This window comes from Carica papaya, chromosome 8 (genome assembly GCF_054855325.1).
Source record: "Carica papaya isolate Zhongbai chromosome 8, ASM5485532v1, whole genome shotgun sequence".
Taxonomy (NCBI): domain Eukaryota; kingdom Viridiplantae; phylum Streptophyta; class Magnoliopsida; order Brassicales; family Caricaceae; genus Carica; species Carica papaya.
In genome coordinates, this window is record NC_142316.1 from 25503274 (window position 1) to 25517540 (window position 14267).

Genomic DNA, 14267 nt, shown 5'->3' on the forward strand with positions numbered 1-14267 from the left:
TGCTTAAATACCCCCTCCCTTCGATCTGGGCCGTCCATCCGAGCCCATGTGGATCAACCTCAGCCGTCATATCTCACTTATTTGGAAAATAAATTCGGGTCCTTCGATTGAAGGCATGCAGATCATTCGATCGGGCTTATACGTAGAATTGATCTACACCGTTCGTGCATGGGGGAGTGGCCACGAGCTGTTCGATCGGCTTGGCATGTGGATTTTTTGTGTGGCTCTCCACGTGGAACCTGTTTTGGCATGTCTGCCACGCGGCGCACGGTGATTCATCGTACAACTGACGCACGTGGTCTATATTTTCTCTTTTTGCGATTTAACCCATGTTTTCAAATTTTTCTCTCAGACATACCCCTTTTATTTACAGTTTGAAAGCAAGCTTCTGAAAATTATTTCAAAAACGTCCAAAATGCATATATTAAAGAAATCAATAAAAATGATTGAAAATATTCAACTACTGGGGTGTTTGGCTTCTGTACTCCCGCAACAACCTCATTTTCTCTCACACACTAAGTCTCTTCTCATGTTTTCACCCTTCTTCTTCACTCTTTCGCACTATGCTTCTTCCTTTTTTCTCCCAACCCTTATTAATAGGAGGGGGGAGCCAAGGTAGTTGGCAAAAATAAACCATGTGGGAGTTTTCTCCATTATGTATCTCATCTCTTCCCTCCATCCCTTATTTACAAGAAAGATGAGTTAAAGAAGTTGACAAAAATAAATTATGTGAGAGTTTTCTCTGTTGTGCTTCTTTCCCCTTCCCTCAACTCGTATTTATAAGAAAGAAGGATGAAAGGAGTTGACAAAAATAAACTATGTGGGAGTTTTTCCCATTATACTTCTCAATTCCCGTCATCCCTTATTTATAGAAGATGAAAGCTAGGGGAGTTTTCCTCCTTAAAAGATATGAAATTCTTGCCACTTTAGAGCACCGTGCACCATCCTTATATAGGAGAAGGGAACCAAAGGAGTTTTCTCCCTTAAATCATGTGAGATTTTTCTCGCTCTCTGTCTCTTAAATTTTTAAATTTGCTTTTCTTCTAAAATTCTTACAATTTAGTTTTTCTTTTAATCTTAAATTAATTTCTCTGTCTTTTAAAATATTTAAAATTTTATCCTCTTTTTTGCCTTAATTATAATTTTTCCTTCAATATCAATTATAGTATTTTTTTTTTCCAAGTAATTATTAATTCTTACGGGAATTTTTAATTTAAATTAAACCTCCTAAAAATTATCATTACTCATAATTTTCGTTTTCCGCTAAATTCTCTCTCAATATTTCCTACTATAATTTTTCTTCTTTCAAGAAATATATTATTTTTACAAAATTCTTTGATTTTATAAGATTTTTCAAACTCTCCAAAATATCATATTCTTCTAAAAACGCCTCAAATGTCATGTCTTATCTGTGAAGTGCTATATTTATTGTATTTTTTTTTTTTTTAGATAAATGTTTTATTTATTATATTATATTATAATTAATATATATGCATCACTTAATAAATTAAAATTTTTAAATACCTATTACACATACAATTTCGCATCAACCTACATTTATTATACATACTTGGAAGTCTCCTCGTAAATCACCGGAGAAAATTCTGAACCGATTCATGCTCGAAACGATAAATCCAAGGACTGTCAATATGTGGAAATTTCCACTAAAAAGTGTAGAAAAATATCATTATGGCATTTATCTAACTCAAGACTCCAAAAGTCATGGTCAAGCAATATCGTATATAGAATATAATAATAATATTATACCATCCATTTCAAAAATTTTATCCTAAAAACTCATACGTATTTTAAGCCTGCTATATATATACATATAATCAGGATCAAGCAAGAACTAATTTTGACTTTTAACTTTTGGGGCAATAATCAAGAGGCTGCTATTACGTGGGAAAACAGTCATCATACAATCAATCATTTTATCGTATTGACAAATTGAAAATTTATCAAATCATTTTCACAATGACGCTTTCAAGATAAATTTTCTGCAAATGGTCGGCATTGTCAAAAGACAAGTTATCAGAATATGATATTCAAAAGATTAAATCTGCTGGTTAATAAACATTTACTTGTAAATAACATGAATAATGTGTTTTTAACTACATCGAAAGATAAATTTAATTTTAATGTGCAAAACCTCACCTAAAATATATTTAATAGATACTGGATTGGAGCTTAGCTGCCTGAAATAGAACTTCAACACACTCCGAAACCAGGAATTCAGAAACTATTGTTGATGGTTAAAGACAGGATTATGTTGCCATAGGAACAAGTCACATCTACACAATATATTAGAGTGCGGAGTCTTATACCTAAACATCTTCAGAATAAGTTCCATCCTTGTTTTTACATACCTGATGGGCATCTGATCTGGTTCTTCTGAACCAAGTAAAAAGGTATACAACCCAGTTGGAAATGTATATATATATATATATAGTATCCTGCTGGATAACAATCTTGAAATTCTTGAATTCTTCTAGTCAGTGAAACCCAGATAAATAGCCACAATCTGGGGTGTAACTGACAAATTCTTGACTTCCTCGTGCCAGTGAAACCCAGGTAAATGGCTGCAGTTCGGGTATGTAATTACATGGCTTGCTTCGACCAGGTCATTGTCCAATTAAGCTTTTTGGCAGAATCTGATGTTCTCGAAAATCTTCCTCCAACTATAACAATGTTCCAAATAATTTGTTCCTCAAGACCGTGATTATCTTGTCAAGAACCTCATCATTTTCCATTAGATACTGCTTGGCTGCTTGCCTATCACCGAACACCTCCCCTTCTATGAAATAGCTGCTTCCTTCCTCAAGGATGATTCCATGTTCACAGGCCAATTCCAGTACCTCAGACGCACGGCAAAAACCCCTACCATACTGTAGTTCTAGCTCTGCTTTCTTCATTGCTGGCGCCAACTTATTTTTCACCACTTGTATGCAAACGCTGAGACCGGTTATCTGATACAAAATAGAACTTCAATGACTCAGGTAAATACAAGTAATTTTTGAATATACGATCCTGAAGTAAAAAGAATGATAAAAATATAATCATTTCGAGAAATTAAAATCTTTCAATCGATAAATGCAGAGAGTTTGAGATAGTCTATTATGCTGGATTCAAGAAACAAGCACTTTGGTATATTCGTGAACTAAATTTGTTTACTCTCACAAGATGGATCAGGAAGCTTAATTTGCAACCAAGTATCTGGTAAGCACTTCATAAATTTCGGAAACACAGGTACAGAACTTTGGGCAAAAAGAAAAACCCATAAGATTCACCAGCAATAAAGCGAAACTACAAGGAGTGAAATGGTTATTTCACCTTAAAAGTTATCTGGATAATGATACTATTACTGGCTCATGATATCAGAACAGTGGGTTCTAGTGCTGAGGTACTGTCATTCCTCAAGGACACGGCTGAAAATGGAACCAGTGCAGAGTAAATATACCCCACAACTAAAGAAGGTTTTAAATTCTCACTTTCTTCCTATCCCCAGCAACCGTGGCCTTTTTTGAGTTTCGAAAATCCTAGACAGTCATTCTATGATATGTTGGAACGATAGGAAGTCTCAATAAATAATATGCAAGAAGTCAGACAGACTACAAATAAGAAATCAGACTAGTTATAGTGGAAACAGTGGACTCTGATCCTTGAATGACTGATAGGGGAGGTGATCAACCATTATGAATCTGGTACGCTAATCAAGTCCCTTTTTAGTTTTTATCTCGCCACTGAAAGTTTTCCTTTCATCAACATTCTGATATAGTGAGAAAATAATTAAATAATAATAGATTACTTTTTATTTTGTGAGAAATCAATTCAACAAAAACAAAAGATGCAGATGAGAGGGCGAGATGTCTGGCAATAAAGCAATGCAGTGAAAAAGAACTGTCCACATGAGGAAGGTACAAGGCAATGCAGAAGCAAGCCAGAAAACGTTCCAAAGAAGCCAAATCTATGATTTCAGATTAGCTAACAGAAAATTCTATGAAGATCAGGTTTTTGGAGAAAGATACACTTTCACTTAAATACATATATTTGAGTGCTAAAAGTTTAACATACTCCTTAATGTCAGTGGTATTATAAGACTTATACCTTATCCCCCATCTTGAGCAATCCAGTACGTAACATTCTCAAGCGTACAGCCGCATAGAATTTCAATGCATTTCCACCACATGTGACCTCTTCCATATGTCCAAAATGTTTACCTGGCTTTACATTTAATCTGGTCTAGATTGATAAAAAGACAATATACAGTGTACATTCAGTATTTCTTCACAACATACAGCCCAAAGTGGAAAGAAAAGACTGACCAAAGAAAAAGCATGTGAAGAGCTCAACAGGATCACAACCTGATTAAGAAAAATTATAAGAGTCTGAGAATGGCACAGCGCGTAATGAATTTTTCGAAGTGCTTGTGTCATCATTCGTGGCTGTACATCTTTAACACTGCCACCTACCGGAAGATCAAGTTCACATTGGGGAATAAGGGCAGCAACCTGTCGAAGCCAAATATTGAAGGCACTGTTTAACAATGAAGATTTAAAAACTATATTCATATCAGTAAACATATTATATTGACTGGAGAGGGGAGGAAGGGCAGTGATTTCTCATAAAATGATCTGTCAAAATTTGCTAACATAATCAATAATCAAGCATCAATATGTGATAAATAAGTAGACAACAAACAGCACAAGGGTACACCGAAATGTGTGATCTCAAGTCCTGAACAGCCAAGACAGCTTCTGGACTATGCTAAATGCATGATGAACCTCATTTCCAAGGATGACAGATGAAAGCAGATTCTAAGTTGAAAAATTTTCATTCAAGTTAGAGAAATAAAGTGATCTGACAATGATAATCAACTGTTTAATTAGCAACAATGGTACCAATGGCTTCATTGGAAAAAAGAAAAAAAAAAACATCGTGTCAATGCATTAAGAACGAGTAAAATAAAGGTCTACCTACAAGGTTAAAGAATCATGAAGTTTTCTTATATGATGCCAAAACCATGAAGTCATAAATTGGGATACAAAGAACTGAAAGTAAATAACACAGGAGGCATAGACTGCAATGGCATTACAAGTTGCTTTTGTAAAAGATGAAACAAACTATATGCATAAGGCAAGTTAACTTACACTGTCAACCACAATTACATCAACAGATCCACTTCCAGTCAGTGTGTTAACCATGCTAAGCAAATTTTCAGCAGAATCAGGACGTGAAATGAGAAGATTTTCTGTGTCTACACCTATTGATACTGCTAGTGAAGGGTCAAGTGCATTCTCCACATCCAGGTATGCACAATATCCTGCCAAAAGAACAATCAAATGTGGTCAAAACAAAAGTAGACTTTTGAAATAAAAAAATAATGTAGCAGAAGCATCTCTTATTACAATAGAGTGCAACAGTTCACAAGAGCTAAACTCCTATGACGAAGTGATTCAGCCATTTTAAGCCAAGGTAGTAAAAAACTTGATAACTTCCCATGGAAAATCTCGCTGAATCTTTGGCAAATAAATTCCTGACTGATTCACAACTTTCTCATTTTCTTTTCCTTTTCTTTATCTCTTCCCTTTGATTTGGTACCAAGGCTTGGAGGGAGTTCAAACATACATGTAAGCCTTTACATACATCCTTTGCACCTCTCTAGAAATCTAACCTTTTGGATGGATTTTTTCTCAGTAAAACCTTTGGACAGAAGTTATATCAACTTTTTAACTGGTTCCTTCCAGGAAAGTTTTTCCCCGGCATCATTAACCATCATACTTTATTTCATTCCATGTTTCATCTGCCAAACCGTCAATGCCAATTTGGGAAAAGAAAAAACCAGCCATGACATGAAACCTACTGTCCAGTAGCACATGCCGCCAGGTTCTGAGGTAATAAACTCCCGTATACAAAGACAGGACTAGGAGAAATTTCAAAGGAAAGATGGTGTGATATAGTGGGTTAAATATCCTTTGGTAGATGCTAAAATCTAAAATCATCATTTCTTCAAAAAATCTAAAATCGTCATTTCTTCAAAAAATCTAAAAAATCACCATGTAAACCTTAGGCAATTATGTTCAATTTCCAATGAGCAACAGAATTTTCTGATAACAGAATATCCATTTAGAGAAATAAATGGAACAAACTAGTTTATGTAATTCTCTATGTACATCTAAAATCAATATTTACTTTATAATATAAAATAACCCTTAAGGGAGTATATGGATTTGTAACATAATGACATAAACTAATTTTACATAATTTTCTATGTACACCTAAAATCAATATTTACTTTATAATATTAATTATATAGGTTTATGGTTTAGGGTTTAGGATTTAAGATCTACAATTTGAAATAAGATCTTGGGTTTCTTTTTAACCCTCAGATGCTAATCACTATTAGTATGAGGAAGACAAACAAAGTTAGTGCCCCAAAATTTTTCACAGTTCCAGCTATTTGTTAAAACACAGAATTGAAATTCACCTCCAAGCTTTTGAGCTTCTTTGATTATTTGAAGTGCCAGTGTCGTCTTTCCAGATGCTTCTTGCCCATAAATTTCAACAAATCTTCCCTACAGAATGCAAAGAGATGTCTGGCCAAAACGTTTAATGACATGATTCCACCTTCCAAAAACTGAAACTAAAAGTTTGTCCAAACACTAACTTTGCATTTCATTCCCAAAAAACATATTGAGAAGCAACAAATGTTGAACTTCCAAAATTGAAGTTCTGTTCAGATGTTGAAAAGGTGCAGTTTTAAGTTTACATCCTAAGAGCTCTGGATTTGAACATTGATAAAAATATTACAATTTAGTCTATGAACTCTCATTACTTTTATTCTGCACCAGAGACCAATTTTTGACCATTGATAAGCATATTATCATCCAGTTACCTGGATTCTCATTATTGTGGATCCTGCACCAGAAGCACAAGTATTTGTCGAGACATAAAACTCAGAACAGATAAGAACAAAGCTGCTAATGCTGTCACAATGTCATGAGCTTAAGCACTACAAGAGAGGCTTATTTGCCTTACTACCAATGCAGAAAGAGTTCTCATTGAAGGCCCTAAACTGATAGTGAAAGAGGCTAGAATAAGGAAAGTGGTAACCTGAAGACACTATATGCACGGTTTCTTTACGAAAAAACAATGAACCTTTAGAATAGCAAACTCAAGGAATTTTTATAGACATGCGATACTAACCTTGAAACTTGAAGTAACTATATGAGAAATGATCTTAGTGAAAGGGAAAAAATATTTAACTTTTTCATGGTCCAAGCGCTGACAAAGAAACAGTGCCTTTAAGAAACCAAACTGTATGTCATACACAGATGCTGTGAATTCAATATGCATGCATGTGAAAGATGTGACTGAGACACACACAATGCAGTAGCACAGTTTTGCTTTTTCAGTTAATCACCTTGGGTAATCCCCCAATCCCAAGAGCTAAATCAAGCTTTGATGAGCCTGTAGATATTACTGGAGCACGCCGTGATCTGAAGAACCGTTGCAATGACAACATTGACTCTCTACTAAACTCACCAGAAAGCTGTGATAGAGCTAAACGTAGTGCAGTATCTTTCTCGGTTGCTTTACTGTCGTCATGGAGTTCATCACAGTCAAAATCTGAAACTTCCACTGAAAATGAACCCAGTGATATCAAAAACCATTGTGCCTAACTCAGTATCCCAGAGGGAATAAGGAAGTATATGTAGCTAATTACCTAGAGAACAAAGACGTTTGATGTTCATCCGGATGCAAGTGACTGTGCCTCTTCTTCCTTTCTGCAAGTACGGCAGAAGTCACAGAACAATAAAATATAAAGGACTCAATGATGATATTGCATCTCAAAGAGAAAGTAAGATATTAAAAATAAAAAACAAAGAAGACAATACTCATTATCAGAAAGGAAGAATCAGGCAAGAGCTTCATGGTGAAAAAATAATCAATATTCATGTCACTAGCAGACACAATGTCTTACAATTGAAGCTTACTCATGTCACCATTCGCATTAAATTAAGCACTCCATATTTTAGCACTTGGACAACAAATTGACACAAGCCGCAAACTATAACATATGAATCTCACAAATATTTAAAACAACCTATAAGAAAAAAAAAAATGCCACCGGAGACCAGAAATAGTCTGCTACTACAGAAAGCAGCTTCCTTTTGGTACTTTCGACTACTGGTTAGCCTGGGAAGAGACTATTTATACATCAGTTCCTATCACTCGGAATAAATAACATTTATATTTATGTTAGAAAATAAATAGTTGATTGAATCATTTCCTATTAACTTAAACTTTTGGGATAATCAGTTCAATTTATTATTTAAAATAGTAATCAGAGTCACAGTTCTAGCACTTGAATCCTACTAGTCCCCATTTATGCCAAAACTTAACTTCCCACAAGGTTTGGATGGTCTCTGCATGATTCATGCTTTCAGCCTACTAAACTTATGTATAAGAGAGCGTGCTAGAATATAAATACTCGATGGGTTTATTTCCTACTAGCTTAAGCTTTTGGAATAATCAATTCAATCTATTATTTAAGAATTTTACTTCTATAATTTCCAATTTCAGCATAAATCTATAAATAATTCCAAAAGCTCCCTAATCCTTGATAAATGAGAACTAAATTCAGGAAACAAGCCATAATTTGCCAATTAGGTATGAGGATACGAAGCACCCCTATATCTTATCTACTCAGTCATGTGTGAGTATTTCCGAAGCTCTTTTTTCAGGAAAAAAAGAGGTTTTTATTCTCTTATAATTTTACTAGTTAGTGTCATTTCTTCCACAGTTTGAAATCTGGTTATCTAACTTCAACTTCATTGATGCTATTTGTTTAGTTAATCATCGAAGTTAAATCACCTTGAACTTCTAGATACAAGCTACCTCCATTGTCATAATCAGATTACACCATCAAATAAGTTTTCACGGGAAGGAATGACATAGTCATCACTGGCAGCAGATATTGCAAGGCTTAGAAGCTCTTACTGTAACAGAAAATACTTGCACCATTGAATTTCACATAAAAAGGAAAGAAATGATTAACATCATCCGCTTACTTCCATTTTGTGCAAAAAATTTAGAATTTTACTTTTCCCCATCTTGACTTTCAAGAAAGATTCAAGATTTCTTATACGAACAATGTAGAAAACATAACTATTTGACTTCCTTTCCCTCCTTATTTGCAGCCTCGAATCCCTTTCATGGGTCAACCGTAGAATCTTTACTTATGAAAAAAATTACTTAAGTAGCTATAGCAGTATAGCTACAACTTGTATAATCATTCTTCATGTTTCTCCGCTTACAACAGTGGCATTACAAAACTTATGAAATTAATTTATGCAACCAAGACATATTAACAAGACAAAGGAGTACCTATTATAGCTTTTACACTTACATATATGCGTAGTGTATGTACAAATAAATTGGATTTTTCCAAAACCAGATATCAAATTAGTAAGATAATGAACTAACAAAAAGGAAAACTAGAGAACCCACTGGTTGAGCTGTCAGCTCATTACTAATTAAACAATTTTCAACGAAGCTACCAGTATATACGTCACATCAAACGTACCAAACAGCAGTTTTCACAATTTAAGTAAAAACTAACGTAAAATCTTCATTAAACCATGAGAGGTAGACACATGGGAATACAGAAAGATGGAGATTGATACCTGAGGAAAATAGGGAACAAGAGAGAAGAAACGAGTTCTTCCAAATAAACGAAGACGAAGAGATTGCAGCAAAAGCTCCATATCCTCAAGGGTTTTTCTCTACTTCGGCAATCAACTATTGGTTTTTTTCAGACATAGAAGATGCAAGTTTGAAAATATTTTAAGTAGGATTTAAAAAATCGCGCCATTTCCAGACTCAGCGAGTCAGTTACGAAGCAACTCGCAATGGCAGACCTATTTCTGCTCATAGCCACAGGAACCACAGTTTCCCTCCTTTGTCCTATGGTGGCGCGTATTTACAGGAATTCCCCGCATATGTTACAGAATTATAATTTGTGCCGTCTTTTAATAGTTGTTTTCATTTCTGTCCTCAGCCAGCCCATTTATAATTACACATTCTGCACAGTGATTAATTACGTTTCATTTAATTTTTTATAATTACCCTAACTAAAAAGATTATTCGTTCAAAAACACAATAAATTTAATATAATATAATGTATTTTTATTACCCTATTATTACAAATACACTAATACTATTTATTGTAAACATTCTTTTTAATTAATTATATTATATTTGATATATGAGTATTTTACAACAAATATATATGTGATAACTTGAGAATTTTATGATAAAAGCTTAATTAAAAAATATTTTGGAAATGAAAAAATTAATAATATTTTATTGTACTAAATTTTATCCCATCATAGGATTGAGGTAAACCTGTAATAATGATCACCTGCAATCATATTACGTTGGAACCCTAGTGTTGGAAGCTTGATTGCTGACGTGGACGGATTTGATTCGATCTCAACATACCCAGAAACTTAGACCGACTCCATCTTCCTCTCCACTCGGTCAAAGAAGGTCGACTCTGGCTGTGGAGAACAGGAAACACCAATCGCATTTTTGCCAATAATCACCACCAAACATTTTCAATTCCTTTGCTTTTTCTTTTCCTCTTTTCATTTTGAGGATTCATCATCAAAATGGCAATTTCGGCACCAACAAGGATCTCTCAGATTTGTTGCTTCTCCTCGATCGACCGCAGATTTCAGCTGCAGAGACGATCCATCAAATTGCCAACAGCTATTCGTAAGGTAGACGATTCTGTTTTCCTCGTTAACTTTTTATCAAAGTTCAATCATATGCAATATACGTTCGATTTATTTCTTTGTTGAGATGTTGTTTGTTGCTTAGTTCTAAAGTAGAACCTTGATTGCTTAACGCTCCTGTTTTGTTTAATAAATCTCCAAACGCCTTCGTCTTTGTTATCTATCACGTGGAAGTCACGCAGATATGTTGTGCTAATTATTAAAGTTTTGCAGTCATTTGTTGTTATGAGCATTGATGGAAGTGGCATGGAAACTACCAGTTCTCAGGATAAAACGGCTCTAAGATATAGTGGTGAAGTATCAAAACCTTATGTAGAAGGGGCGACGAAGTTACATTCCGCAAGAAACGAGAACGGTGAGGAAACGACAGAGGTGAGAGACTCGGTGCAGGAAGATGCTGTTGGTCAACCGAAAAGGGGCGCCAAAATCCATGATTTTTGTTTTGGCATTCCTTATGGTAAAGCCTTGTTCAAAATTTCGAAAATATACTTCATGTGTTTATCTCTTTCTTAATAATTGAAGGTTTGCATTTGCAGATATCTGTGTCTCACAATTTTTTACTAATGTTAACACATATCAGCTATTGCTTATATGTGCTTGTTTGAGCAATAACATTTCCTTAATTTTTGTTAGCTAATTTTTTTTTTTTCCAAAAAACTAAGGTTTTCATGGTGTGTCTTTGTATGGTACGTAGTCTTATCATTTTCTTCCTTTTAAAGATAAATTTGTTACTCCCCCTTAAAAGAACAAAAAGACATTGTGATGCTTATTTGCCAACTTCTAAATGGCATTGTCACAGGTGGTCTTGTTCTTAGTGGGGGGCTCATTGGTTCTATGTTCTCAAGAAACTTTTCAACTTTAAGAACCGGTTTGCTTTTTGGAGGTGCTCTGCTAGCTCTCAGTACATTCAGCTTAAAGATCTGGAGGCAGGGAAAGTCAAGTTTACCATTCATACTTGGGCAAGCAGGTATCTTTTAGTCCTTTTTTTTTAAATATATTTCATGGCCTTTCTATGGAACAACTTATCTTACATGAAACACTATGGCTTTTGGGCGTTTTGTAACTGCTATCTCTTAGTTGTATACTTAGCATTCCAAATCCACTTAATATTTTGGATTTATGCTCCAAAGATAAAACAAGCGCCAGATATATTCATGTGCTAATATGATGGAGTATGTAGGATTTTATTTGAATATATATTCAGCAGACTGTTCTGATTCTATTGAGTTCACTATATGACATTTGTAAACAGAGAGATAGCTGGAGTGTTGGTTATTCATCACTTATAGGGGTTTCACGTAAACCCAGAGCTTGTTGTGAATACTGTTTTCTTTGAACACGAGCCACAAACTCAGTAGTCGCTGAGGAATTTGCTTGTCTAATGCGAGAGTTGAAGCCTGTCTAGTATACATGAAGGAAATGGCTCCTGCCGAAACCTGCTTGAACATGGGAAAATGGGAAATCTTTATAAAACTTTATAGGAAATGTGAAGATAGAAATTATTGTGAATGGCATAGAGGTATCATTTCTTAAGTCAAGTACACAATTGTTTGCATTTAAGAATACAGTTTGTAGGATAAACCAAATAATTGCTGTTGAGCCCAGGATTTATTTAGTACTAAAAATAGGGAGGTTTTTTTTTTTCTTTGAGAAATTCGGAAGGAAATTGATGGGGATATATACTTAATGCATAGGAATGATGGTGGACCTTATACAAGTCCTGAAAATGACACCAAAATTTTAACAAATGGTGACTTTGGGAGGTTAAGCTCATCCATCGCTCTAGACAGGGAATTTAGCAGCATGGTCAGTTGATGAGGTTGGAATATGTTTCTTTTTAAGTTCTCGAATTTTTGGAAACCTATAACTGGAGTGTAGCCAGGATCAGATCTCCATGCACCATTCTTCTCTTTCCTCAAATATTGGGCAAATGCATAACTGTATCAGATTCCTAGTTTGCAGTTTGGTAAAGTAATTTCCTTGTGAAATGGTGATTGATGCAGACAGATGTAGAACACAATAGAAAAAACTATTTTTCTGTGCATCTCTATTATGTAGATTCAAGAGTAGACTATGTCATGCATGACACCGGATACACCGGATATTTCCTTGACATGCTTATACTTATGGAATGGTTTCAAGGTGCAAAATTAGCAGATTGTCTACTCATTCTCTTATTCAGAATGATGACAAAGAAGAAGAAATGAGGAACAAATAGATACTGGGTATTAGCAAGGGAACTAAGGATGAGAAATGAAGAACCATGCAGGAAGTATCAAGACCTCAAATTTCTTTATTATACATTATACAAGAGCATGCACATTTGCAGTATACCAAGAAACTGAAGTTCCTAATAGTATTGTATATCATAATTCTTCTTGATTACTGGGACTCAGAGAAGACAAATAAATGAGCAAACAACCCATACACCAAAAAATTCCAAAAGTAATAACTTCTCTTCATTCTATGGTGATTATTAGTTCTGATGTTTTCTTCATTTTGATTTGCAGTGCTTTCAGCAGTCCTTTTCTGGGGGAACTTTACAGCCTATTCCTTGGTAATAGCCACATCAATATTGACCAACTCCAACTCTTTACACAGATAATTATTTGTTTTTTAAACATAAAATTGAATATGGATGCAGACAAAGAAGCTAATTCCAACGGGTTTTTATGCTGCAATTAGGTACCTTTTTCGCTACTACTTGCCCACCTGTTTTCTTCTCGAGCTTTATCTTCCTCGTCTGACATATAGTAACCTGAATTTTTGATTGTTTTTGCAGTGCTGCAATGCTATGCTTCTATTTTTATGTGGTTATATCTGGAGGAAACCCACCACCAAAGAAGTTGAAGTCATCTGTTAGTGTCTCATCTTGATTTTTATGACAATATGAAGGTTGGCATGTTTCTTGTGGTAATGTTTTGCAGTATGGGTCAACTAAGGTCAATAGGTAGATGTGCCCTGAATCTTTTGTTATTTGAACACAAACTGCAGGAGAGCTATGTGTTTACTATCTTTGTTTTATGTCTTGTGGAAAGCAACACTACATAAGATGACAGGTAGAGGAAAGTGCTTTTCTGCAGCAATAACATCACAGTTAGCTAAATTAGTAGTTTGTGGCTTAAGAATTTTTATTAATTTGTCGATTGTGGAGCAAGAACCTTGAATGAACTTGTATAAGAAAGAAGACTTTTAGAATATGTTAATGCATAACATACCTCCTATTCTTTTCTAGTTTGCTCTATACAATCATTTTAGTTTTTATACTCTTGATTGTTGAAAAGATAACATGACCGCCAGCTTCGGTGTAAATAATCGCATAAAGACAATGTGCTTATAAGCATTACCTTATGTGATAATTTTCTTGATCTTAACATATAAGCTTAATACATGTTCCTGACCGTCTTTTCTCACTTAATTTTTGGAATGAGAAGATTTTCTCTTGCAAGATTTATCATGAGGGAC

General features: G+C 34.7%; 2 protein-coding genes across 4 annotated transcripts; one reads left to right on the forward strand and one right to left on the reverse strand.

Moving 5' to 3' along the window:
- Positions 1–2224: 2224 nt before the first annotated feature.
- RECA3 (RECA homolog 3) lies at positions 2225–9978 on the reverse strand. Its single transcript, XM_088209616.1, has 8 exons — positions 9690–9978; positions 7727–7787; positions 7424–7641; positions 6488–6575; positions 5151–5323; positions 4365–4511; positions 4108–4242; positions 2225–2969 (listed from the first exon to the last, which is right to left on the reverse strand). Exons 1-8 carry the CDS (start codon positions 9768–9770, stop codon positions 2682–2684), a joined length of 1191 nt encoding a protein of 396 aa, XP_088065742.1. The 5' UTR covers positions 9771–9978; the 3' UTR covers positions 2225–2681.
- Positions 9979–10518: 540 nt separating this feature from the next.
- LOC110807157 (Transmembrane proteins 14C) lies at positions 10519–14036 on the forward strand. Of its 3 annotated transcripts, XM_022032193.2 has the most exons (7): positions 10520–10787; positions 11016–11259; positions 11602–11769; positions 13313–13359; positions 13447–13487; positions 13585–13697; positions 13797–14036. In XM_022032193.2, exons 1-6 carry the CDS (start codon positions 10677–10679, stop codon positions 13676–13678), a joined length of 705 nt encoding a protein of 234 aa, XP_021887885.1. In that variant the 5' UTR covers positions 10520–10676; the 3' UTR covers positions 13679–13697; positions 13797–14036. The 3 variants fall into 3 exon arrangements, with proteins under 3 accessions (XP_021887886.1, XP_021887885.1, XP_021887884.1); XM_022032192.2 differs by having other exon boundaries at positions 13585–14036; XM_022032194.2 differs by lacking the exons at positions 13313–13359; positions 13447–13487; positions 13585–13697; positions 13797–14036 and adding an exon at positions 12945–13302 and having other exon boundaries at positions 10519–10787.
- Positions 14037–14267: the final 231 nt, after the last annotated feature.

Bases quoted from the DNA above. Each gene is read 5' to 3' on its own strand.
- LOC110807157 (XM_022032192.2), top strand. From the start codon at position 10,677: ATGGCAATTTCGGCACCAACAAGGATCTCTCAGATTTGTTGCTTCTCC. The intron at 11,260-11,601 runs GTAAAGCCTTGT...GCATTGTCACAG, and splicing joins TTGTTTTGGCATTCCTTATG to GTGGTCTTGTTCTTAGTGGG. The intron at 11,770-13,312 runs GTATCTTTTAGT...TTTGATTTGCAG, and splicing joins ATTCATACTTGGGCAAGCAG to TGCTTTCAGCAGTCCTTTTC.
- RECA3 (XM_088209616.1), bottom strand. From the start codon at position 9,770: ATGGAGCTTTTGCTGCAATCTCTTCGTCTTCGTTTATTTGGAAGAACT. The intron at 7,642-7,726 runs GTAATTAGCTAC...GTTCATTTTCAG, and splicing joins CAAACGTCTTTGTTCTCTAG to TGGAAGTTTCAGATTTTGAC. The intron at 6,576-7,423 runs GTGATTAACTGA...TGCATTCTGTAG, and splicing joins GGATTGGGGGATTACCCAAG to GGAAGATTTGTTGAAATTTA.